Source organism: Vulpes vulpes, chromosome 14 (genome assembly GCF_048418805.1).
Source record: "Vulpes vulpes isolate BD-2025 chromosome 14, VulVul3, whole genome shotgun sequence".
NCBI lineage: Eukaryota > Metazoa > Chordata > Mammalia > Carnivora > Canidae > Vulpes > Vulpes vulpes.
Genome location: NC_132793.1, coordinates 75,895,090 through 75,923,023, shown reverse-complemented (window position 1 = coordinate 75,923,023; position 27,934 = coordinate 75,895,090). Strand labels below are relative to the sequence as shown.

General features: G+C 44.6%; 1 protein-coding gene across 2 annotated transcripts in view; it reads right to left on the bottom strand.

Moving 5' to 3' along the window:
• The window catches only part of ARSB (arylsulfatase B), a 207,930-nt gene that overhangs the window by 31,424 nt on the left and 148,572 nt on the right, over positions 1 to 27,934 (bottom strand). Inside the window, exons 7-8 of one of the 2 annotated variants that reach the window (XM_025998047.2) lie at positions 8,959 to 9,081; positions 5,336 to 8,150 (exon numbers count right to left, since the gene is read on the bottom strand). The exons of the other annotated variant lie outside the window; for it this stretch is intronic. Coding sequence (XP_025853832.2) covers positions 7,885 to 8,150; positions 8,959 to 9,081 — 389 coding nt within the window. The 3' untranslated portion in view covers positions 5,336 to 7,884. Of the gene's footprint in view, positions 1 to 5,335; positions 8,151 to 8,958; positions 9,082 to 27,934 lie in introns of those variants that run through there. 2 annotated transcript variants of the gene reach the window in all.

Sequence of the window (27,934 nt, the reverse complement as noted above, 5' to 3'; positions counted from 1 at the left end):
GGTGTCAGGGCCATTTGTCCTCCGTGATTGCCCGCAGAGTTTTCTCTTTACCGTAGTGACAAAGAAAAGCCTCGCTTTCCCTTATTGTAGTAAACTGCACTCAGTACAGATGCGCATTTAAGGAGAAGCACCATGTTCCGACTCCCAGCAGGGGCAGGCCGAGGGGAGCTAGAGTCTGGGGGTTTCCAGGAGCTTTGGGGATCGCTAAGGGCCCTGCTCTACCGGGCGCCCAGGGAGCTCAGCTGCTTGGCGGAGGAGCCAGGTACGTAGACCTCAGGGGCGGGACACAGGCGGGTCCCAGTGAGACAGGCCCTTCTTATCCCGGAGTCCTGCATGTGGCAGACACATACTTCCACCCCCTGTATGTGTTAAGTCCAAACGCTTTCACTGAAGCCCTGGCCTAAGAACCAAAAAAACCAGAACAGTCTTGTGAAGTCCAAACAAGCAGCATCTTTCAAATAAATCAGCTGTTTCTCTAACAGATTCAGAGGACCTTCTAATCAAAGGGTTTCATTTTAAAAATAGCTCATTCAGAAAAAACCTACTGCTTTCATGAGTGTATAGATACAAAGCAATAATTGGAGTTAAGTGAATCCTCTTGGCAAAGGTCAAGCTGTATTTCCTCTGACTCTAGAGCCTCCTCCTCCTCACTTGCTTTCCAGCCCTGTTCTGCTACCTCCTCCTGTTGGTGGAGTTCCCTGATCTCACCCTCCTCCCTCCTTGCTGGTGTCAGTGGCCCCTGGCCTCACCCCCAGTGCATATTACAGTGTGGACTTGAACCATCCCAGTTACAAAATGCTGGCATAAGAGGCAATCCCAGCTCTGGTTCACTTAATGTAAACAAAGGCACAGTGAGACTGGTTTACCTGCCTTAACTGCAAGACTCACGATGAGAGGAGCACTGGGTGTTATACTATAGGTTGGCAAATTGAATTAAAAAAAAAAAAAAAAAGACTGGCCCAAAAGGCAGGTGCTTACTAGCTGCTTTGATTGATTGCAGGAACTCCCTTGTGTGTGGAGGCCCTCACTTCTTGAGGTTTGTGGAAAAGATGGTGTAGAGAGAGAGAAAAATCATATTTGTAAGTGTGTGTGAAATCATGTACTCTTGGAATAAAAACGCTGGGAAGATCTATATTTCGTTAATGCGATTAAAATGAAGAGTTTCAAAAGAATGACATTTTATTTATCTACCATCTTGATAGTCTCCAGGGAGGGTTCAGTTGGGCACAGTGGGATTTGAAAACCAATCGGGGGCAGCCTGGGTGGCTCAGCGGTTTGGTGCCGCCTTCAGCCCAGGGCGTGATCCTGGAGACCCAGGATTGAGTCCTGTGTTGGGCTTCCTGAGTGGAGCCTGCTTCTCCCTCTGCCTGTCTCTCTCTCTCTCTCTCTCATGAATAAATGAATAAAATCTTAAAAAAAAAAAAAGACAAAGAAAACCAATCTGGGAAGTGGGCCACTTATTTACTCTCTTAAAGAGAAAGAAGGTTAATGGTGGCAGTCTCTTGGTGGATGCTTTATGGGATGTCTAATTTTCTCTATGCATTTTCTGTATAACAATTCTAAAATTGTTACAGTGAGATATATTATCTCTATTGCCAGACAAATAATAAAGGTTATGAAATGAAATATCTTAAGCTCAAGTGATTTGTTCCTTGGGTGAGTTAGTTTGAGAATTAAATTGCCCTTCCAGTTTCCTTATGGTTAAAACAAGTCCTAAAGTCAGGCTCCCGGCAACTTGAGTCACGCCTCCTCTGCTCTGTGGCACCTAGTGGGTGGCTCCCGTGGCAATGGAGCAAGGGTGAGAGATGCGGCAGGCGCCTCTACAGCCGTTCAAACCTCCTGCTCTCGGTGATCGGTGAGGAAGATGGCCAGAGGGAGCAGCCGGGTCTTAACAGCCTGAAAATGAACCCATCTGCACAAGCTGTGGCTATTCTCCACTTGGACAAAAAGGAAAAAAAAAAAAAGATTTTAAAGTTTAAGTGGTGACTGGGAAGGACAATAACTACTTCAATATGTTTAGTATTGGCTGAAATGTTCTTAACAACTGTTAAGCTAGAAAGAGCTTGGTACTACAGAATTGGATCGGAAGCCTCTTGGAGCAGAGGCCTTGCCTGCAGTTTCATTCCTATCATGTCCTGGTCTTTGCACCTCTCTCCCAGCACCAGAAACCTCCAGGAAAATGGGGGTAGCAAAATCTCAATTTAGGAACGCCAAATCAATGCATTCAGGTTTTGTAAAAGCAAAAACCTAAATTTGTGTTTACAAAAGGAGTCACAAAAAAGCTTCTTCAAGTAGTGAATGTCTTTGCAGTGTTTAAAAGGTTTTATTTGCAATCGTTTGTATGTTTCCAAGCACATTTGGGTCACATATGAGATAAATATGTAGTGATCTCTTACAGTAAGGGCAGGTGTTTTTTGTTGTAAAGCACTTGTTAATTAGGTATAACATAGGAACTCTAAAGTACAAAACTTGAGTATATGTCTTCGTGAGTTTTTACACATGGGTATACCCATGCAAGACCACTCAGACCAAGATACAGAGCATTTTCTGGATCCCAAAGGGTTTCATTATGTTCCTTCCCAGTCAATACTCTCTCTGCCTAGGGGAAGAAGTTTGTTGACTTCTCTCACCATCAGTTAGTTTTGGCTTATGTGGAAGTCCAATCTATAAAAAGAACTAAAAGAGCAGCTATACTGGTAGGTCAGAGGACCTAGACCCCACCACTCCACTCTTTCTCCCCCCCTTTCTCTCCCTCCTTCTCTCTTTATATTTGATTAAATATATTAATATATAATATATTTTATTATAATAAAAATATATCTATATATAATAAAATTGGCCATTTTAACCAATTTTAAGTGTATAATTTAATGGCATCAATTACATTCACAGTTCTGCATATATCACTACTATTTCTAAAACCTTCTCATCACCGCCAAAAGAAACGCTATCCATTAATAGCATCAGTTCTTCCCTCCCCTCAGCCCCTGGTAACCTCTACTCTGCTTTCTGCCTCTGCCAATTTGCCTACTCTTGATATTTCATGTAAGTCGGATCATATAATATCTACCCTGTTGTGTCTGGCTTCATAGCATAATATTTTCTTTTTCTTTTTAAAATATTTTATTTACTTATTCATGAGAGACTCAGAGAGAGATACAGAGACACAGGCAGAGGGAGAAGCAGGCTCCATGCAGGGAGCCCGACATGGGACTCGATCCCAGGACCCCAGGATCATACCCTTGGGCCAAAGGCAGACATTCAACCACTGAGCCACCCAGGCGACCCTTAGCATAATATTTTCAAGGTTCATCCATGTTCTAGCAGCAAGTATCAGAGCTCCATTTCTTTTTCTGGACAAGTAATATTGCATTGTGTAGATATATTTTGTTCATCCATTTGTTGGTTAACACTTGGGTTATTTCTCTGATGTACTTTGTAAAAAGATAAAGTATTTTTATTTTCTTGATTTAAGTAATCCTATGTTTGGGTAAATATTGGACATTTAAAAAATGTAAGGGGTGGGATCCCTGGGTGGCTCAGCAGTTCAGCGCCTGCCTTTGGCCCAGGGTATGATCCTGGAATCCCAGGATCAAGTCCCATGTCTGGCTCCCGGCATGGAGCCCGCTTCTCCCTCTGCCTGTGTCTCTGGCTCTCTCTCTGTGTCTCTCTGTATCATGAATAAATAAATTAAATCTTAAAAAATAAAAAAATAAAAATGTAAGGGGTGAAAAGCAAGCATTTTTTTCTTAAGATTTTATTTATTCATTTAAATAAATGTCTCTTTGAGACAGCATGAGCAGGAGGAGGGGCAGAAGGAAAGGGAGAAGTAGACTCCCTACTGAGCAGAGACACCCCCCTCCCCCCATGTGGGGCCTGATCCCAGGACTCCAGAATCATGACCTGTGCCGAAGATGGAAGCTTAATGACTGAGCCAGCCAGGCGCCCTGAAAGCATGTCTTTATAATTATGATTGAACAGATTTTATAAACATTACCTCTATTTAGTTTAAAATTTAGTTTATATTAAACAAGATAATTATTTATTTATTTATTAAGAAGAACATTGCCTTTATTTTCCTTGGGCAACAAGATAATTCTTTTAAAGCACCTAGTATGATGCTTGGAATACACTAAGCATTCAAAAAACTAGTTTTTAAATCATATTTTCAGGAAACAAATATTTTTTAAGATGGAGCACAATCTCTGGCTATTTTAGCATAGTCTTTAAAAAAAATCTATTTGAGAGAGAGTGGTGGGGAGGGGCAGAGGGAGAGAGAGAATCTCAAGCAGACTTCCTGCTGTGCGCAGAGCCTGACATGGGGCTCAATCTCACAACCTTGAGATCATGACCTGAGCCAAAATCAAGAGCTGGGTGCTTAACCCAGTGAGTCACCCCAGTGCCCCAGCACAATTTTATTTCACATTCTTACACCAGAGTCCAGTCAGCTGAGAGTCAGTTAACCACCATCTATTTAATATATGCTATGTGTTAGGCATTGTTCTAAGCACAAGGGATCTAAGAGATTTTACAGTTTACTTAATTCAACCCATCACCCTACAGTAAAAAAAAACCCTGAGCCACAGAAAGGATTAGATCCATGGTCATTATAACCACTAAACAGCAAAGTTGGATGCTTTTTCTTCCATCTGTCTTCAAATAGAATTTGATAAGTGTGTGTGGACTTGAGTGGACAATCCATTCCCCAGGAGGCTACCTTTGCCCATTCTTCTCTGTCGTCTGTGGTAGAATCAATTATGTCCACCAATTTGACACTGTCTTCAAAAGGCAGGACCTAATTCTCCTTCACTTACGTAAAGGTTGGACTTAGTGACTTGTTTTAAGGGAGAAGTGACGTTGTACAACTTTGGAGGTCAGGTCTTTAAGGCACTGTAGCTTCCTCTTGCTCGGTCTCTCTCACATTACTTGCTCTGCTGGAAGTGGACTGCTATGTGTGAGGAAATTCAAGCAGCCTGTGGAGAAGCCATAGGCAAGAAACAGAGGAGCCTTGTGAGTGAGTCATCTTGGAAGTGGATCCGCTGCCCCAGACAAGCTTTCAGATGACTGCAGCCTTGGCCATCTGCTTAACTGCAATCTCATGAGACATCCTGGGCCAGAACCACCCAGCTAAGCCACTCCCGGGGTCTTGACCCCCATAGAGGATGTGAGTAATAAATGTTTGTTTTATGCTACTAAGTTTTGGGGTAATTTGTTATGCAGCAATAGAGAACAGATATACTCTCTTATTATCACTTTATATTCACTCCTACCCTCTCCTGACCTCCCTCCAATAAGTTATTTTATAGTTTGTACTCTGAGGGCAATGACTAACACATTTTTTTCAGTTCTACATTTATTTATTTAACAGTTTCATTGAGATGTAATTTACATACCATAAAATTGGCCAATACGTTAAAAAACCACATAAAAGTTATCATTTAAACCATTTTAAAGTATACAATTCAGAGGCATGCTGTGCAAACATCACCACTGTGTAGTTTCAGAACTTGTTCACCACCCAAATGGAAACTCCCTATGGACACATTTTAAAGGATAAAAACTTTTTGTTCTCCAGATCTGGAACAATCATGTACTAACAAAGAAAAACAATTAAATCAATAAAACTTTTCTTTAAAGGTACGCAAATTTGGAAAGAAACCACATTAATGTGAATCTGTTCACATTCTCATATGGAACAAAGAAACCTAATGGGATACATTCTATCATGGATAAAATAAAATCTCAAAAGTTTGACAACAATTAGTGTTTACAACTCCCTTTAAGCGATTGAGTGTAGAACATCCATGTTGTACCTGGCCACCAAGGGATTAGAACTGGGCCAGCCCTGGGAGCATAGTGGGGAGAGTTGATGGCTGTCGTGTGGTGATGGCCTCTAATCTTATGGTATTAATAGACACTGGGATTAGAAGGATCCAGAGGAACATCTGGGCTCAGTTCATAGTATCCACCACAGGTGTGGGAGTGGTAGGTGATGGCATTTTGACCAGCTGTTTCCCAACCCAGGAGTGGGGTAAAGGTTGGTAATAGGTGTCTTTAGCTCTAGCACCAGTGCCTTCCAATTATCTTATTTTAATACAATTACATATTAGTAGTGACCAGAAAGTACTGCTACTAAATTGAAGGATGGCTATACAAGGACCTATAGCACATTATTTGCTGGTTTAAATTTCTAGTGTCCTATAAATAATAGAACTAAGGATTATTGCCCAAAGAGTATCTTTGGCAGGTGTGTTTCCCCTATTCCCTCCTGAAGAGGACACCATGGCTTCACTATGGAGTGTACGGTGACTGTCCAGACACACAGACTCTGCTCCTACCCCAGGAGGACAGCTTGAGAAGAGAAAAGCAACAGTTGGAGATATTTAATTTAGCCCTATGTTTAGCTGTACTTTCATGGTGTGCAACTTTCTCATTTGTTCAATTGTTCATTCATTCATTAAAAAAAAAAAAAAGTATTGACTGCCTTCTTTGTAACAGGCACTGATCCAGGCATGGGTGACAAGGAGTGAACAAAACAGTGGAGCTAATGGGAAAAAGAATATCGTTTTTGCACATACTAAATCTGACACTCTTGAGAGCTATTCTGGATTGACCTGCATTTGTAGGATATCAGTGGGACTGAGAAAGGGTCAGCAGGTCAAACTGCCCATCCTCTTTCCCCAACCCCAGAACCTTAATACAAGCAGTAAAACGGAACAAGAGAAACGTAGATGTGCCCTCCTTTGCTTTACCGAGGCCTGGTATCTCGGATGCTGGCCATTTCCTTTCAAACCGCCCACTTCCATCACCCCAAGACAATGTTATTGGTTCCTGGGGTTTCTCCTCACTGCTGGGGAATAGCATGCAACTCTTAATACATTACAAGACAAAGCCACCATCATGATAATGAACTCCATGCAACTTAGAAAAATCTTTACCAAACAGATGACACAGAGTTGAACATCACCTGCCCAGCCCCTCCTGTCCACCACAAGCGTGCCTGCAGGGCCAGACTTGACCACCTTCCCTGGGTGGGGCTCCCGTTTCAGGGTTAGAGGCGAAGGGAAGGCAGGCCACAGCAGTGTTCCAAAACCCAGTGGTGTTCAGAGTAGGGAGGCGAGGCAGCCTTCCTAGGCACAGGATGCCTGAGTGAAGAGGAGGTTAGGAAAAGAACCGCAGGGGAGAGAGGGTAGCAGGAAGTCTAGACAAAATGAGCAGCAGCTGGAAAGAAAAACTGGGGATAAAACCACATTTTTTTTATTGTAATAACCCAAACCGAGAAGCAGGCATATTGCCATGCTGACCGTAACTATGAGACGGGCCTTACACTCCATCATGAGATGAGTGACAGGGTGAGTAAGTGAGGGCTGAACCCGGGGGGTTATTCATGGCATGCCCGAACATGATATCTCACAGACGGGGAGATCCCCCGGCCAGCAGAACCATTACAAACTGTCTGCTCCCCACATTTGTTACAAGAAACATGAAGCACTCCAATAAAACCCAGCTATTGGCAGAGGGAAGTCTAACATCTGACTTGTGAGGCAAAGAGAGCCAGCTGTTCCAGCCTCCGGGAATCGACGAGAACTTCCTATTTCAAGCCGAGTTCCCAGCGGTCCCACAGCTCAGGAAAAAGAGGCTGAACTCAGCCACCCTCTCCTCTAGACACATACCCTGGCCAACAGCAGGGGCGCTGCGGGCGTCGTCAGCCTCTTCAGTGCACTGGGGGTTGAAATGAGACACCTCAGGGTGGGCTGGGAACAAGAGGGGGGCCAGGTGAACCTGGGCTGGGAGAGCAAATGAGACAAGAGACACAGGAGTGAAGGCCTGAAGTCCAGCTTGTAGCACAAAGGTGGCCTGGCTGTCGCAGGCTGCCGGGGAGGCCTAGATCCACGGGCCCCAGGCCCCAGTGCCCTTGGGGTCACAGCGGGGGTCCTGCGCCGGGAAGTACACAGGCACCGAGTGTTTGTGGTAGAACTGCAGGCGGGAAAGGAGCTGCTTGACAACGTGGGGGTGGTCTCTCGACAGGTCATGTCTTTCTTCTGGGTCCTGGTCAATATCAAAGAGCCACAGGGTCTTGGTCGGTGGGTCCGAAGAGGGGATCACAGAGACGTTGTGCTGAGACGGTGGAGGAAACCAGCAACCACAGCCTGGCAAAGAAATCCGATGGTTTACTGGGGGAGAAGCATCACGGGCGGGTTCTCATTTCAAGGGAGGAGACTGGGGCACAAGGCTGAGCGGGACGTGGGCAGGAAGCCACGCAAAGATGCAGCCCTGGATGCTGCAGCTACGTCTGCCTCAGGCTCTGACTTCTGGTGCTTTAACTAGACGTGGTTCACAGGTTCACGACCAGGGGCTTGCAGGAAAGCGCGGGCTCGCATGCGTGTGTCGGGGGTGCGGTGGGGAGAGTGTGTAGTTGTCCCAGGGACTCGGGGCTACTGGCACACAGGCATCACGGGCCAGGGAAGCTAAGATGCCTTGCGATGCTCGGGCGCTACCAACCAAAGAACTGGCTTGCCGCAAATGCCAAGAATGTCGTCATTATCAATACTGCTAATGGCATCACAGTCTTAGCCGTCACACCCCATATTTTAAAAGTATTTAAAGGACGTCATTTTTAGAGACTGTGCTCCGGGGAAGCAAGCACGCCCGTCAGCCACCCAGCTGGTTAGGATGTAGCTTTCAGAGGTTCTCCTTGCAGGCAGGCTAGTACCCGACAGCACACGGCCCTGGACTCCTTATTTCCCATGAAACATGAGCGTGGCATTGCTTCCTTTCAACACCACCCCCCCCCCCCCCCCCCCCCGGCCTACAGTTAATTCTCAGTCTTCTTCTGTTGGGACAGTAGATCAAACCACTCTTCCTCATTCAGCTGCCCCTGAGGTATGTTCTGCAAGGCAGCTGTTACTTCCGTAAAGGTTCCCTTGCCCTTCTGGGGGCAGGAGCTCAGCATTGTACCTGGGTAGCCGGTGAGAAGTTTCCAGTTCCCGTGTCTAATTGCAGCATGGAGAGATGTGTTGAAGGAGAAATATCCTGGATGAGAAGAGTCATCCTTTGCTGGAGCCAGGCTCTGCCCAGGACCTGGGAAGAAACCGGGTGGAAGCCTTAGATCTCTGCTATTGAAATGTGTTGTTACAAAGCAACATTTAACAGCCTTCTTGTTGACCAGTAGCTTCATTCAATGCTGGGGTGTGAACGTGTCTCCCGCCACAGAAGCGAATCTTCTATTATATATGAACAGAGAGCTCTAGCTACACTGAACAGCATAGACCACCGCAGATAGAAAGGGAATCCCAAAGAGATTAGAACACGAATTCATCCTTAAAATCACTGCGTTCTAGGGTGTGATCCTGGGATCCTGGATCGAGTCCCGTGTCCAGCTCCCTGCATGGAGCCTGCTTCTCCCTCTGCCTGTGTCTCTGCTTCTCTCTCTGTGTCTCTCATGAATAAATATATAAAATCTTTAGGAAAAAAAATCACTGCCTTCTGCAGAGGTGCAGCCGGCCCCTGCAGAGCAGTGGTCTGTCACAGCAGGTCAGGCTGTTCTCTGTGTGCGCCTGTTTTCTTTTTGCTGTTAAATGCTCAAATTAGATGAATATATATCTTATACCTATGTAGATAATGGAATAGATTATAAAATATACACTTTGATGGAGTCTGTCTCGAGCTATGAGAGTTCAGTCATACCATGATGAACGGTGCTATAGTCACCTGTTTAACCACACTGATGAGACCTAGAAGTAGCTGAGCAATGCTCAGTTAACTATTCAACAGGGTATTCACGGGGCTAAGAAGGAATTGGTATACAGATTCTTGGTTATTATCATGGATTACATTAATTTCTCATCTTGGGGTCTTATGCTAATCGATTAGTAGGTTTTTTGAGGGAGGCAATTAATAGGACCTACTCCCCCACCTTCTTGAATTTGGAACCAACTGAAAGGCGGAGACCAGACAGTTGGAGCTAAAATATTGCCTTTGTTACTGATAAAGTAGATTGGAGATAACAGAGCTCCAGGTCTGCGGCACAGAGGCCTAACAACGGACTCTTGACTTAGACTGAACCTCCCACCACTGATCTTGCTGGACACCCACTGGGCTCCCTCGGGGCTGAGGACCGACTGGGGCGCCTACGGGCATCCCGGGGCAGACACACAGAAGGTCTGAAATGAGCAGCTTGGTTCCTTCTGTCGGCGCTTCCTCCGTGGCCAGCGGTGAGGGGTGGATAAAGTGCAGCCGAAGAGACCTGACTTCTACTCTAGGGACCCTGGTGAAGGGGCGCCTTAGGGAAGCGGCTGCCCTTGCTCCTGTCCTGACCCTGGGGGCCTGGGATCGAGCCCCGTGGTGGGGGGGGTGGGGGGGTGGGGGCGGCAGGCTCCAGCTCCCAGGGGTGGGGGAGTGGGGGGGTGGAGGGGAGGGGGGGGGTTGGGGGGGGTGGGGGAGTGGGGGGATGGAGGGGGTGGGGGAGTGGGGGGGTGGAGAGGGGTGGGGCGGTGGGGAGGGTGGGGAGGGTGGAGGGGTGGTCAGGCTTCGGCTGGGGGGGGTAGGGGAGTGAGTGGGGGGGGAGTGGGGAGAGTGGAGGGGCGGTCAGGCTCTGGCTCAGGGGGAGGGGGGCGCTCCGGGTCCTGGGGTGGGGGTGGCAGGCCCGGCTCCCGGGGGGGGGGGGGGGGGAAGAGTGGGGGGTAGAGAGGGGGAAGTGGGGAGGGTGGAGGGGCGGTCAGGCTCTGGCTGGGGGGGGGTGGGGGCTGGGGGAGTGAGTGGGGGGGAGTGAGGGGATGGAGGGGGGAGGGGTGGGGGAGTGGGGAAGGTGGAGGGGCCATCAGGCTCCGGCTCCGGGTGGGGGGGTAGGGAAGTGAGTGGGGAGAGTGAGGGGATGGAGGGGGGAGGGGGTGGGGGTGGGGGAGTGATTTCTGAGAAATTAAACAAAGAGAAAATTACAAGGAATAGTTTAACTAACACCCCCCCCACCCCCCACTCCCCGGGGAGCCAACACCTACAATGCACAGATGTTAACATTCTGTCCTGCTCGCTTGGAAAAAACAAAACAAAACAGAAAGGAAACAGAGCAATGACAATGAAGGGACAGTTTCCATGTGACCGTTTGTCCCCAATACCTCATGCCCTCCCCCTGGGGCTGCAGCGGTCAGGGCTTCAGTGCACAGTGAATCCTGCAGTCACTTAAAAACAGAGGGATATATGCATGCATCAAAGAATATCTAGACTTGGGGATCCCTGGGTGGCGCAGCGGTTTGGCGCCTGCCTTTGGCCCAGGGCGCGATCCTGGAGACCCGGGATCGAATCCCACATCAGGCTCCCGGTGCATGGAGCCTGCTTCTCCCTCCGCCTGTGTCTCTGCCTCTCTCTCTCTCTCTGTGACTATCATAAATAAATAAAAAATTAAAAAAAAAAATTAAAAAAAAAAAAAGAATATCTAGACTTGTTTTATACTGTAAGAATGTCCATGTATATGTCATACATACTTTGCAACTTGCTATTTTCATCCACACAGTATTTTTAGAGCTCTGTGATTATGTTTGTATATATACATATACATATATATATATACATATACATATATATATATATATATACATACACACACATATATTCCTTTTAACTGTCTGGTATTTCGCTATATAAAAAAAAATCACATTTATCCATTTTTCTATTAGGCATTTCAGTTACTTCGATTTTTTTTCTTTTTTTTTTTTTAAAAAGATTTTATTTATTTATTCATGAGAGATGCAGTGAGAGAGAGAGAGGCAGAGACACAGTCAGACGGAGAAGCAGGCCCCATGCAGAGAGCCTGATGTGGGACTTGATCTCAGGTCCCCAGGATCAGACCCTGGGCTAAAGGCAGCACTAAACCGCTGAGCCACCAGGGCTGCCCCCCCCCCTTTTTTTCTATGATAAACTCTCCTGCAATGAACACTGTTGCCCTCGACTCCTTTTGAGTGTGGATGCCGAGAAAATTAAGGCCATTCCACTTTAAGTTCAGCGTTAGCACAAGTACAGCCATCCCAGGCCCCTGTGAATAAGAGCTGAAATTTACATTACTTCAGTTACAGGAAGAAAACAGCTTACAGCTTGCCCTAGAAAGCCCCATATTAGAATGAGAACAGAGCTCAATGCCAGTGGCAGAAAGTCTCATATCAGAATGAGAACAGAGCTCTATGCCCTTGAAAGCCCCATATCAGAATGTAAACAGAACTTGAGAAATTCCTCCATCCCTTCTGAAAATCCCTTAGACCAGCCTATAAAAAACCCAGCTGTAACCCACTTCGGGGTCCAAGTCCTTGCTCCGCTGTGTCAGGTATACTTGGACCCGAGCTCGAGCTTGTCTGTGAGCTTGTCGAGACCCTCATGTGTCTGCATCGGTGTCGGCTCCTTGGTGGTTTCTCGGATTCACAATCTTGGGCACAACATTTGAGCATGAGCAAGAGTTTCTCTAGGATTTCTAGATTTGTGTCTAGTTGCAAGGTGCACACATTTCCAATGTTACAACACACACTTAATTGGCCCTCCTCCTAGTAATTAACCCTTTTCTCCATACCCTCCACCTGGTACTTTCAGACTTAAAATTGTTGCCTATCTAAACATTTTATACAGAATCTTCATTTTTTTAAGTCATTCAATCAGCAAGAATGATCTTTCTTTTCCCCTGTCAATCTAAGGGTTGCTTTAAAAAACATTTTTAAATGACATCTATAGAGAAAAGTGCACAGAAGATGCTGATGAAGCCTGCACATTTGTCTTCCACTCAAGAGCCAGGGCATTCCTAGGACTTCAGAAGCCCATGTGGGCAGCCTCCAGTGCCACCAGTCTCTCAGAAGGAACTGCTTTGCTATCCAACCCTGGAGTTCTATCTGCCTGCTTTTGAACTTTATGTAAACGGAAACTAAGCATGTTCTTTTTTACTTCTGGCTCCAGCTGATCGGATAATGCTGGTCAGATTTACCCTTGGTGTTGAGGTTCAGCCTGTTCCCAACACTATTCGTTTTCATTGCTGGCTGTTATTCCCTTGCATGGAAGTTCCACAACCTCTTGCATTTAGGACCCCCAGGGGATTGATCTGTGTGTGTCAAGTGAGGTAGGACTTGAGATTCATTTTTCAAAGATGGCTATCATCTGACCAAGACTGTTGAAAAGACTTTCTTTTCTACTCATCTGCAAGGACACTTTGTCAAACACCTTATTTCCATTTGTGGTGGTGAGTCTCTCTCTGAAGCAGCATGGTCCAACAGAACTTTCTTTAGTGAAGGTGCCATATCTGTGCTGTCTACTGCAGCAGCCACTCACTGAATGTGGCTACTGAGCACGTGAAATGTAGCTAGTGCAAATGAGGAAATTAATGTAAATGTCAATTGCCACCTGTGCCTAGTGACTACTGCGTGGGACAGCTGAGCTTTAGAGTTTCTATTCTGTACCACTAGTCAATTTGTCTGTCCTTATGCTAATATTACACTATCTTAATTACCGTGGATTTATTACATGTCCTCCTATCTGGTAGTATAAGTCTCCAACTTTATTGTTCTTGCAGACTTATTTCGTCATTATTGGCCTTTTGCATTTTCAAGATGAATTTTAGGAGTGTTTTGTTAAATTTCACAAACTAGCTGCTATGATATTGATTATGATGGTATTGATTCCAGGGATCAATTTGGGGGTATTGCTGTCTTAAAATATTGAGACTTACAATTCATGAGACTTACAAATCCAGCTTGGTGGATTTCCATATCTTCTCTTAATAATAGTTTATCATTTTCTGTGGAGAGGTCTTATGTGTCTTAGGTTTACTCCTACTTAGTTAATGTGTTTTTTTTTGTTAGTTAATGTGTTTTAATACTATTATAAATATTTAAAAATATATTTCATACTCTGGATGTTGTATATAAAAATACAATTGACTTTTTTTACATATTGACTTTGTTTCCAGTGACTTTATGAAATTCATTAACTCTAATCCTTTGTTTACAGAGTCTTTGGATTTTCTTTGTATCCTATCTTGTCACCTGCAAATAATGACATTGGTTTCTCCCCATATTATATCTTTTAGTTTTCTTTTTTTTACCTTATGACACTGGACAACATCTCTAGTGTAAATTTGAATGAAAGTAGTAATAGTGAGAATTTCTATCTCATTCCTGATTTCAGGGGAAAAGCTTTCAGTATTGTACTATTAAGTTTGATGTCAAGCTATGCTTTACCATATTAAAGAAGATCCTTTCTACTCTCCATTCACTCTGTCCCCATCAAAAATGGATGTTAAATTTTACCATATACTTTTTCTGCATCTGAAAATATCACATAATTATTCTTTTATCTTTTAACAGAATGAATTATATTTATTCTTTAGATATTTTTTAGATTATTTATTTATTTATTCATGAAAGACACAGAGAGAGAGAGAGAGAGAGAGGCAGAGACACAGGCAGAGGGAGAAGCAGGCTCCCTGCAGGAAGCCGGATGCGGGACTCGATCCTGGGACTCCAGGATCACTCTCTGAGCCGAAGGCAGCCGCTTAACCACTGAGCCACCCAGGGGTCCCTTTATTGATTCTTAAATGCTAAACCAATCTTGCATTTATGGAATAAGCCCCTTTACATCATGATGTTTGTCATTTTTATATATTGCTGGATTCGCATTTGGTTGAAATTGATATTTCCTGAATTTACATTTCGGGTTTTTGCACCTATGCTTAAGACAGAAATTGCTCTATTAATTTTTTCCTTAAAATATTGCCATGTTTTTGAGTCAAGGTTATAGTGGTCCTACAAAAGCAACTGGAAGTATTCCCTGAAGGGTTTAAGATGGATGTTACTTCCTAAATATTTGCAAGAGTTCATTTGCAAAACAATGGGGGCCTAGAGTTTTCTTTGTGGGCAGGTTATTTATTAATTTCATTTATTTAATAGATATAGAACTCTTCAGATCTTCTATTTCTCTCATTTATAGTTTTGGTGAAGTGTATTGTATTGGGAATCTGTATTTTTTTTATCTTTGTATTATCTTTTTTTTTTTTTTTTTTGTATTATCTTTTTAATGTCTGTAGCATCTGTAGTAATATCTTTTCATTCCTGATATTGGCAGTATGTGCTTTTCATTTTTTTTCCCATGACAAATTTTGTTTAAGGTTAATTGATTTTATTAATCTTTTCAACCCAATATTTTACTTATTAGTCCTGCTCTGTATTATATTTACTTTCAATGTCATGATTTTGCCTCTTCTCTTTATTATTCCCTTCCTATGTTTCCTTTTGGCTTAATTTGCTCTTCTCCTTTTTTTTTTTTTTTTTTTGAGAGAGAGAATGAGGGGGTAGGGGCAGAAAGAGTGAGGTGGGTGGAGTAGAAGGAGAGGAAGAGAGAGAATCTGGAGCAGGCTCCATGCCCAGCAGGAGCCTGACTCTGGGCTCAATCTTAGGACCCTGAGATCATGACCTAAGCTGAAATCAAGAGTCAGATGCTTAATTGACTGAGCTACCCAGTTGCCCCTTAATTTGCTTTTCTATTTATAGCTTCCTGAGTAATTAATTTTCAGCACTTTTTCATTTCTGACATATACATTTAATAGTATGTTTTTATCCAAGCACCAATTTATTTTTATCATGCATGTTTTCAATATGTATCTTTGTTATTCAATCAAAATATTTTCAATTTTTCATTGTGATTTCCTTTCTGACTCATGGATTGTTCAAAACTGTATCACTTAATGCCCAAACATTTGAGAATTTCCTGTTATCTTTTTGTTACTAATTTCCAGCTTAATTCCATTATGATTAAAAAATAGATCCATGGATTTTGAAAAAATAAACTTCTAACTTTAGAATCATGTTACATGTACAGTATATGATTTAAATCCTTTGAAATGTGTTTCTACTTGCTTTATAGCCCAGTATGTGGTCAATTGAGTAACGTTCCATTCTCACTTGAAAAAAAAAACACATATTCTCAAGTTGTTGGGTGCAGTGATCCATATATATCATAGTGTGTTAACTATGCCTTTCAAATGTTTTACATCTGTACCGACTTTTTGGTTTGTTTGCTTGTTCTAATAGTTACTGAGAGAGTTATGTAGAAAATTTCTCACTGTAACTGAGAATTTGTTTATTTCTCCTCTAAGCTTTCTCATTTTTTGAGACTATATTATTAAGTGCTTACCCATTTGGAGCATTATAATTTTCTGGCTGGTTCTTCTTTTTATAATTTTGAAAAGCTTCTCTTTATTTCCAACAATGCCTTCCTCCTTTTGTCTACTTTGTCTGATGTACAGATCATTAGCTGTCATCACTGTTGTTGGTGTTTGCATATTTTATCTTTTTCCATCCATCTCATATGCAATACAAAGAAGTATAAAATAAAATGAGGTGATAGATAGGATAGTGATTCCCAAAGATGGCTGGTCCTAACCTCCCTGGAACCTGTGGTATGTTGCCTTACATAGCAAAAGAGACTTTGTACGTATGTCTCAGGGTAAGGACCTTGAGATGTGGAGGTTATCTCACATTATCGGAGTGGGCCTGATCTAACCATGAGTCTGTAAGAGCAGGGGCTATTTCCTGACTTCGGTCAGAGGGTCTGAGATGCAGTGCTGCTGACTTTGAAGATGGAGGAGTGGCCATGAGCTAAGGAATGTGGACCACCACGACCGCCTGGGAAAAACAAAGGAAACAGATTCTGTCCTAGATCCTCTGCAAGGGAATACAGCACTTCTGGAACCTTGACCTTAGCCCTGTGAGACCCTTATCGAACTTTTAACCAGCAAAACTGTCAGACAGGCATCTGTGTTCTTTTAAGCCACTAAGTTTGTGATAATTTGTTACAGCAGCAATAGAAAACCACACAAGGGAGCTGTGTATTTGCAATCCATGAGGAAGATACTATATACGAAATGGTTTAATAAACACCATCAGGAGAAATATCGTTAAGGTCAAACAGTAAATATTCTAAAAGGCCACAGTAGGAAGAAGTTGATGCAGGTGGAGGCACACAGGAAGGATGGATGAAGAAAGTGGGACTTTAGGGAAGACCTTAATGTTGTACTTTTTTGTTATCACTTGGCTCCCCTTCCAGCATAAAATAATCTAGGGTGTGGCCTAGGGTTGATTTAGCTCTGTGACCCCAAGGCCTGACCCAGTGCCCAGGCACTTCAATGACTAGGCACTCAACAATGCTCACTGAAACAGGAGATGACTAAAAACTGGATAACCAGAAGGTGAAGAAGGTACTTTTATTTATTTTTTATTTTTTTGAAGAAGGTACTTTTAGCCTGAAGATGAAGAGAAGCAGTCTCCCTGATGCAGTGCCTCAGAAGGACATGAGGGGAAGTGCTGCTGGAGGCTGGGGTGAGGTGGTTGGTAGGCGGGTGAAACAGCCTCAGGCAGTGGGAAACGCCAGCCTCAGAACCTGTCACTTCTCATCAATGGGGAGGCACAAGAAAAATTTAAATATTTTTTAAAAATGAAACTTCTTTTTCTAAGGGCTTTATTAAGATATAATTCATATATGACACAATTTACTCCTTTAAAGTCTAAAAGTCAATGGTTTTGAGCATATTCAGAGAGTCCTGCAAAGCAGCTTGATGGAGGATAAAAGGACACTGGATTTCTTAACTTGAAGCACAAACCAACAAAAGAATCTTTCTCCTTTCCTTCTGAGCTGACAATCACCTCTGGGATAAAGCTTTCTGGCCAGATAGAAATACTCAGTTATCAGATGGACCAGTCACATGTACTGATACTGTATATAAAAAAGGATTAATGGGGGGGCCTGAGTGGCTCAGTTGGTTAAGTGTCTGCTTTTGGTTGGATCATGATCCCGGAGTCGTGGGATGGAGTCCCACATCCGGCTCTCTGCTCACCGGGAGTCTGCTTCTCCCTCTCCCTCTATCTGCTGCTCCCCCTGCTTGTGCTCTGTTTCTCTCACTCTGTCAAATATATAAATATAATCTTAAAAAAATAAAAAATAAAGAAGGATATTAGCAAAAAATTTTAGGGCAAATGAGGGAAATCACTATCTTACATAATACGTAGCAAACTTATAGAGCTCCTTATCTGAGCAACCTCTGGAAATCTGAAGGAGTTGGAGCTTCTAGGATGAGGCAAGTCAATGGTTTTCAGTGGAGAATGTGTTCTCCAGAGTTAGAAGGGGTTCCAGGAGCACCGTGGGAGTTGTCTTTAGATGGGATGGTAAGTTGGCAGGGTCCAGGTTCCCTTCTTCATTTCAATCAGTGCTGCTTAACCCTTAAAGAAGAATTTGTAGTATTGGCTAAATATATCACCTGAATAAAATATCGTCCCTACGTTTTTTGTCTGAAAAAAAGGGTCTCCAGCTAAACTACAATTGGAAAGATACTAATTAGTGATGGGTGATGGATTCGTTCAATGTGGAATGGTCCGAGTGGTGGGTGCCTAGGGACACTCCTAATTTGGTGTTCATGAACAGCAACTTTGTTCCCTTGACTGTACAATGTATCCTCATGACTCTTTGGAAACTACTGTCCAATACAGTCTATGACTGTATTTTATAAAATACATTATTTTTCTATGTAATTTATGTTTCTCGTATGTAAGTTGGAAACACAAAAATGTATGAATGGGAAAATTTAAACTATCTCTAAATTTATTAGCTGCTGTTAACATTTTGGTGTATGACCCTTAAGACTTTTAACTATACAAGGCTTAAATAACATAAACATATTAGCTGACTTGCAAGTAGGAGGAAAGCCCATAGAAAACAAAGTTTTCGTGCCTAGAGAAAATCAGGCAGGGTAGGGAGGAGTCCCAAGCATCAGTGCAGGGGTGAAGGGAATGGTCTGGGTCTCTTCCTCTGCAGGACTTTGTTCAAGTGTGCGCTGGGTGTCGCTAGAAAATGTGTCTTGGGAAGAGTTAAGGTTGTGAGCCTGTGGAAAAGCACCGCAAGGGATGGCAATCAGGACAAGGAGAGGGCCTGGGACTGCAGTGAAGACCCTGCCGACCCCTCTCCCACAGTGCACAGCAGTACAGAGCGTGTACTCTTGGAGCAGGATTGCTTGGGTTTGAATCTCCACTCTGTTTTTCACCATCTGTGTGAGTTTAGGGGTTAGCTGATCTCCCTAGACCTACGCTTTCCCACCTGTAAAATGAGGATAATATCATCTATTTCACAGAATTATTGTGTAGCCTAACTGTGCAGATACATTGAAAATGTTCATTAGCACCATGTCCAGCATATAGTAAGTGCACAATATATGGTTTTGATACTAGTTGTGCAACTAATGGGCAACTCTCATAACTCCCTATGCCTCAATTTACTACATAAAAGTAATATAATAACAGCAAGTGAGATAAGGCACATCCAGTGCTTAGCAACATTGTCAACATTAAAGGTAAGAATGCTCACTACATGCTTATAAAATGCTGTGTTAAGTGTTCTGTGTATGTTAACTCATTTAATCCTTGCAATAGCTCTATGAAATGGGTAATAATGGCTGGTAATGATGGGCACTGAATGATAGCTATTATCAATATAATATAGGTTTTTTTCTTTTATATCCTCTTTTATTAAAGACCTTGCAAAGAGGAGAAAAGTAGGCAGAGTGACGGGGGCCAGAGGACTAGCTGAGGACAGAGCACACTGATGAGTCCTTGAAACAGGCAGAGGGACCTTCCTCCAGGGACTCAACTGCCTCGATGTTCAGACTTTGCTAAGGGCAGAGGAAAGCTTAGCCTGACCCCCAGGAGCCTGTCCGTCTACTTTAACATATAAAAATTCCTTTAGAAATTCCTTTATCTCTACCCCCAGGATACGTGTGGGCAATCATCCCCAAGCACGTGGCCCACCGATACAGATCTGTAGGGTCTCATGACTCAGGTTTCATTAGATGGTGGTAAGTGACCTTTTCCCAACAACAGCTGCCCCTGGAGGTCCTGGAAACCTGGCTTCCAAAGCTCCTTAGGGAGGATGCGCTCCCCAACCCTCCCTCTCCCAGGGGTATAATCAGCCTCCCCTCCCAGGCCCGGGCAGCCGCTCTCCCTGCCCACAGCTCCCATCCCCTTTTGCACCAAAGAGTCTCAAGAGTTCTTTCTTGGTCTTCAGCTCTGGACCTCCCCCCACCAAATCTCACCTATATTCCAAAACTTCATCCAGAGGTCATTATTATACCAGAAAAAAAACAAAACAAAACAAAAAAATCCCCCTAAACTAAAATCCAAACCAAACAAACCACTTCTCTGGTCTGGGTCTGGAGAGGGCCCATATTTGCTCCCCCACCACATGTTCTGGAGTTTAAACAGCGGGAGAAAGCATTAATGGTGAGGATTTAATTTGCTACTTTGGGTTTTATTCCCTTTTCTGCCCTGCTGAGAGAGCTGTCCTTCATTTCTACTGAGCTCTTTCTGGTCTTGATCAGTTTTATAATTTACAAAGATCAGCCTAAAAGTTTACCTTTAATGATCCATTTTATTCTTCTTGCTGCTGTGAGGAGGACATCTTCATGCTTTTATGGCATATGCAGTTTTACTTACAGCAAAATTTACTCATTTGGGCTAAGTGGGGAAAACGCTCAGCTTTTCCAGATATTTGGTGATCAAGGTATATTTATATATGGAATCCTATCAGGTATATTTTTTTAATGAACAGGCAAATTTGTTAATTACATGAGCCAAATGTGCCTCTTAATTAAAACACCAAAGTTGTATTTACTCTCAACATTTGACTGGCTGGCCAGTTTCTTCATCGCATAAGCCAAGAAAAGTTGTAAGAATCCCCAAACCAAAGTGAAGTTCAGGTCACCAAGGTCCTTATTGTGCCAACTAGTCTGAGCCCACTGGGCACAGCCTGCATGCCCTCCATAGTACACTGGGACTATATCTGGGTGGGCGCCCTTCTTCTGCTCAGGGTTCAACAGGTCCTGAACACCGTGGCTCAAGCCACAGCTGCCTCTCATCTCCCCAGGGGGCAAGGACTTACACACCCAGTTGCGACTGTGTTCTTTGTTGTCTGGATTCTTGTTTTTAAAGTCATTCTAGATCTAAAAATCTAAGTTTTTCTCTAAAAGTAGTTCCTAATAAACACGTGCTAGAATGCCACACTCTGAGCTGATGCTTTATCAAACCTTTACTCAATTTTCAGAAATGGAAAGAGCCCCTACGAGCCACAGGTATGGCTCTGGCAGCTGGAAAGCTGGGATTTACAGAATGGTTAGGGAGTTCCCAGCAGCATTCTTCCCTATACAATTACTTGCTAGTTCTGAGAAACCACTGTGCATTTTAATAGCCTTTAGAATGAATAATCTATTAAGTTGTTTAGCCACTCCGAATTCCTGTTTCCTCATATGTAAAACGAGGAGAAAAATAATGCCTAAACTCACAGGACAAGTGTGAGGATGGAATGAGATCCTGTGGTTGGTGACTGTTTGCCCTGTAAGTATAAAAATGTAAGTCTCTTGGATTCCCACAGCAGCTGCCAGAGGACTGGGTACATGGATAAACAAACTGACCAATTGAAAGAAATTATTTCAATTTAGGTTCAGCCTATGGCCTTTGATTGACAGGCATCCAAATGAAGGTATGGTCAGCTGCCCAAACCTGTAACAACCATGAAACCTGGAACAGCTGCCACAGGAGCAAGATATTAGAAAATTGTGGTGAAGAGGGGATGGGGAGGGACTCCTGGGGGGCTCAGTGGTTGGGTGCCTGCCTTCGGCTCAGGTTGTGATCCTGGGATCCAGGATGGGGTCCTGCGTTGGGCTCCCTGCATGGAGCCTGCTCCTCCCTCTGCTTCTGTCTCTGCCTCTCTCTCTGTCTCTCTCATGAATAAATAAATAAATCTTAAAAAAAAAAAAGAAAGAAAGAAAAAGAGGGGACGGGGATATGGAGGAGTCAAGAGCATACAGTTTCAGTTACGTAAGATGAAGAAGCCCTAGAGATCTACCGTACAGCATAGTGCCCACAGTTAATACTATTTTGTGTCCTTAAAAGCTTGCTAAGAGGGTAGATATTATGTTAAGTGTTCTTATCTCACCTCCACACACATACACACACAAGAAAAATAATAATAGCAGGGTGGATGGAAACTTCCGGAGTTTGTTTACGACACAGATTGTGGCAATGGTCTCAAAACTCATCAAGTTGTAAATATTAAATATGTGCAGCTTTTTGTATGTCAACCATATCTTGATGAAGTGGTTTCTCTCAGGAAGGGGCACGTGGGTGGCTCAGTCAGTTGAGCATCTGACTCTTGATTTTAGCTTAGGTCATGATCTCAGTGTCATGAGATCGAGCCCCACGCCAGGCTCTGCACTCAGCGCGCAGAGTCGGCTTGTCCCTCTCCCTCTCCCTGTGCCACTTCCCCTGTGGGTGCACGTGTACGTGTGTGCTCTCTCTCAAATAAATTTTTAAAAATCTTAAAAAAACAATAAAGTGGTATTAAAATGAATAAAAAAAGGAAATTGTGTGGAAAAAAACAACATGGCAATATCACCTAAATTATGTATGCTAATCTAGATGTCTGGTTAAAATTATGAAAACAGAGCGAAATAGATGGGGGATTTCCAATTCTGGGTGTACACTGGGATCACCTGACCCCCACAGTCACCTCAGGACTGACCTATGTGTGGCTCCCTAGGCCTGGCACAGCTTAGCACTGGCCTCCTGACAGGCTCAGCCTGGCCCAACACTGGCTGCCTGGCTGTCTGTCACCTTCAATGACCTGAAATCCCATCTTCAGCAGCAGCAGCAGCTACTACACTTGTGACAGTCTTGACAGAGCTCTTCCCTCCTAACAAATGGTATGCAGCTGCCCATCGTATAAAACAGCTAAAAGCAGAGTGGCCCAGCTTCCACTGGGTTCACCATCAGCAGTCCCCAGAGGACCCCTGGGGCTCCATGGACCCCCAGGTGAAAGCCAGTGGCTTTCTGCTGGATGCACCCACCTGGGCACAGGTGCGCAGTGAGGGGGCCTAGGAAGCCACGCCAGCACTGGGGCTACAGTGGGGCTGGACTGTGGGCCACATGCCCTTTGCCCTTCTGGGGTCCTCTCATCTTTTAGGGCCCGTGCAGCTCTGCTGGGGGTACCCCAGAGAAAGGTAAGAGAGAGGCCTGATTACCCACCAAACTCATCCTGCTCCTTATTTCTGGACTTAAAGCCGATCACTGCAAGTTCTCTGTTGCCCCCACACTACTTTAGAATCCTCTCTCTCCTTGGAGAAATCCTTGCAGCACGAAACGGGAGTGTTGGGGAAAATATGCCAGACATAAAGCTAATCAGAAAAAGGTGAGGAGGAACATTACAGATGTTATTTATTACCTACAAGGGAAAAATCAAAATGCTCATAATTTTTATATGTGCACTCCACATGACATATTTCAAATGAATCTGGGTTTATGATTTTCAGTTTACAAAGTTAGTTTCTTCAACACCTACTCATTCAGTCCATATTTGAGATTTTAAAAGTCCTAATGAAAAAAGAACTTTGATGTGGCTTGCTCGGCCTAGACAGAGTTCAAATGTTAATCATTATTGAATTGTGCATAATAAGTATTCGGAGAACGTGCGTGCCTGTGTTACAGGGAACTCCAGCAGTCGGTCAATGTCTGACATGAGCCGGGAGTGTCAACTGAGCACCGGAAACCCCAACAAACAGAAAACAACCATCCAGTGAATCCTGGGCTCCCAACTGTTGAGGGTTCACCCTAAGTTTAGCAATCGATACCTGAAATGGGTTATCAAGAGATGGTCTCATACTTTGGTTCAAATTAAATCTTGAATAAATGTTCTATTTTATGTGGCAGACTCATTTGCCTATTAAACAAATATTTATTTTGTTGATCACTCTGCACGCTGGAGTCTAAATCTTCAGAATGAATAAACCAGAGTCCAGAAGTTAATAATAAAATAATTTCATTAGACACCACGAATTCTAAAACAGCGGAATAAACATTTGTGGGCCAGGTGAATAAAACGTGCGAAGTGCCAGGTGATTCCCAAGGAGATACCAACTGCCTGGAAGGACCCAGGAAAGCAGTGCTCGCTGAGCTGGGCTCTAGAGGCAGGAGGAGCATGACAGATAAAGGGTGACAAAGATGGTTCAGGGACGGAGAGTGTCTGTCTTCCTGAAATTTTCTTCTCCCTATGATGTTGTCCTCCTTTTCAGTCTCTAAATAAGAACATGTGTACAAAGCGCTTCACCACAGTGCCTGGCGCAGAGAAATCGCTCCATCAGGCTGGGCTATTATTTCTCCCCGGGACTGCTTTTTAGCCTCCTTTTCTTCTTCTTCTTTCCCTGTTCATCTCTTGAATGTTTTCATCCCCCAGGTCAAAGTTTCAACATTCCCTTGGGTATTCCAGGCTCCAAAATCTCATCTCCTACCTGGATCATTCTTTGTCCTGCCCAACTGCCAGCGCCTCTGACCCGGCTTCCCAGCCCAGGCCACCATGTGGTGGGAGCCCAGCCGTCGGGCCTCACGCACACACGCTGCCCCTCCGTCACGTTCCAATCACGCATTTGTCCATAGGGAATCAGACACCCATCTTCTATTTCTGGCCTTAACCATCAAAACAGCCTCCATGGCTCCAGCTTGCCCCTCCCCTCTCCTCCCTGGACAACAGTACATGTGCTGTCTCTGGCTCCACCTCCTTTCCAGGGCCTCAGAGCCACCTTGCCTTTTTTCAGCCTGCACCCAGCGTGAGGACCAGAGGTGGCAGGCAGAGAAATCCTGTTTATCTGCCCATAAGAAGCTTTACAGAAAGCACCTCTCTGATGTAGCCCACATGTGGCCAAGTCCTGGACTTCCAAGCTGGGTGCCGTACCTCCACATCTTCCCATTGTCATGACCCTGGGAGGAACATGTGACTGGGAAGAGAAAGGGGGGCAGTACGGAACCCTGGAGAGAACCAACAATCCAAAGGCAAGGCAGACGGGGCGAGCCTCCGAAAGACGGAGAAGGAGTTAGTCGGGAAAAATGGCTCAGAAGCCAGGGGAAATATTCCATGGAGGACATGGTTACTGCCAGAGAGAAGGAGAGTCTGAGAAAGCAGGGAAAGACAGCACTGGATGTGGCAAAGAGGATGTCACTGATGACTGTGGCGACAGCAACTGCACTGGGCTCGTAACACAGTGCCCAGAATAAACATGCACAAGGGATCCAGGAAGCTCGTAATAACGACGACAGACAGAAGAGTGGGTCTTTTCTCTAATCATCTCCCAATTAAAGTCACAACCGATGATCATGTCCAGTTCTGACATCACCACATGCCAACAACCGTCCCCATTCTGACCCTGCACCACAATGGGCTGATCCGTCCAGAGCTACGGCTCTCCTCTGAATTCACATTTTTAGTTTGTCTCTCTCTAAATATAAGTTTTTAAACTAATTGGTAGAGTCCTTCAGCAAAGAGCTATAAATAGGCACTGTGTGTATATATATATATAAAAAAGAGAGAAACTAACCAAAAATATTCATCTTTAGTCTGTGATTAAGATGATGAGCATGAACCGGGCTGGGTCGCCTGTTCTCTGGCAGGGGATGAAAGGAGAAAGCCTCCCCTGCCCCCCAACTCGGCATTTAGTGAAATCCCGACCACAAAGCCTCATGGTCCAAGATGCCTTGCTGAAGGCCTCTCTCTTCCTGTGTCGGACTGTTCGTGTTCCAGGGCGCAGGAAAGACATGTCTAGGCTCTCAGCACATTTTTGGATAGGGAAGAAAAAATGCTAATTTAATCCGTAACATGGAAAGGGAGCGCTGTCCATGGAATCAGCCTGCGATGGTTGTCAGGTGGGCCTGGCCTCTCCAGGCAGGCTCCTGGCCCCAGGAGCGCCCGCGGGGCCCGCGGGCCTGCAGCGACAGTGCAGGAAGCTGGAGCCCGTGGGCACTTTTCCAAGGCCAGCCCTCCATGGCACTGCTGCTCCACAGTCCAAACCCCGGCATGTCATACAAACCCTATAATCACTGAAACGAGGACCACAAGGTGCAGCTTGCCAAAGGTAAAAAAGCAAACATTTGAGACAACTCTCTCTAGCCTACCCTGGTTCTTGGCAGCAGCCTGGCTGAAACTAAGGATGTTTTATATTTTGAGACTATCAGGGTCTCGCATGAACCAGGATTCAGAACACAATCTCTCTTTCCAAGGAAAACTAGAAGCACATTTGAGAAGGGAAGCAAAGTTGGGGTCTCTGCTCTGCAACTGATTTAGAGAGAATGAAGTGTCAAAGCGCTGCCACCAACTCCTCAGACCTACTTGAGATCTGGTTCCAGGGAGCACCCGCCTTAGAGGCTCATGAATTCACAGATGCTGACTGGAAGCTGGCAGGGAGTCCAACAGACAGAGATCCCAGGATTCCTGAAGCTCCAGGATTCTCCCCCAAATCTGGTGTTACACCCATAATCCCAACAGTGCTCCCTGAAGACTGCTGGCTGCCACGGACCCACACACATCCGGGGAGTGACTCCCAGAAGGGGCAGCATCTGACCCTGTGCTGGCCATCCCAGTCCGGGGAGACATTCTCTCCCTGTCAGTCATGTGCTCTCTATGCAGCCCAGAGCAGGTGGGAGGGACTTGACGCCAAGCATTGCTGTCACTCTTCTTCCCTCCTCGCCAGTGTTAGCCCACCCGCCGCAGCTCGCAGTAAGGGATGATGCGCAGAGGTAAACCCCCCTTCTGAGGCCTGCATGGGGAAAACCAGTTAAGATACAGAGAAAAACAAGATAGAACTGAATTTTCCATCTGACTCAAGAACGTTGAGAATCAGGTAGATTTGGAAATGGAACGGAGGTGCCTACTATCATATTGGGGTCTCATCTACCGCAAGACGGTGCTCTAGGCAAACGAAGCCTCACAGAGCCAGAGTATATTCTGGAAATATGGTTGCTTGCTTTGATGCTGTCTCCCGGCTCTGGTATAGTCTGTCTCATGGAAAATTTGAAAAGATACCCAGGGCAACACCTATCCACTCACCCCTTCTTCTTCTTCCTTTTGGAAAAGGAGCATTGTAAATAGGGAAGTGGGAGTATTTGTAACCGAAAACTCCATGACAAACCCAGAGCTGGGCAGAAGAAACAAACAGGAAGCTGCCTACAGAGGGCTAGACAGTCACTGGCAATCTCTACTCTCCACCTCTCTTTTTTTTTTTTTAAGATTTTATTTATTTATTCATGAGAGACACAGAGAGAGAGAGGCAGAGACACAGGCAGAGGGAGAAGCAGGCTCCATGCAGGGACCCTGACTTGGGACTCGATCCCGGGACCCCGGGATCACACCCTGGGCCGAAGGCAGATGCTCAACTGCTGAGCCACCCAGGCGTCCCTACTCTCTACCTCGTATTTTGCCCAATGGTCCGTCTTCGGGGCTGGAATTCCCAGCAAAAGCATTCCCCCTTAACTGACTGAAGCTTTGCATTTACAAAGGTATCATATATTAAAGCAACAAGAAGCAACCAACAGAATGTTTTGAACACATGCTATATTGAAGGAACTGCAAGGTGTCACTGGAATTATAGAAAAGCATTAATTAATCACTTGTTTTAAGGATGTGCCAGGTACCATATTAGATAAGGAGAAAGTGTCTTTACTTAGGAAGTTCATAATTAATTGGAAGGAAGATGTCAATAAAAGGCATTATGTGACCAATGCCAAAGGAGCGGTACCTAATTTAAGTATTTTTTTTAAAAGTAATTTAAGTATTAATTGAGAATCAAGCATGTGCAAGCCATTGTGCAAAGGACTTTGGGAAGGGCCAGAGAATTCCAGAGACAGGAAGCTTATTTCTGGCTGGTGGGGAAAGGGGAAGCTTCCTAGGAAAGGTGAGACTTGGGAATGAGGCCTGGCACGGAAGGACTGGTAGGACTCCGGGAGGTGGATGGAGTGGAAGAGGATGCCCTGCAGAGGGGGACAGCATGGGGCCAGAAGTCTCTAGATGTGTGCTGACTCTGGAGGCCCGTCATGCATCCCGGCTGGCTGTA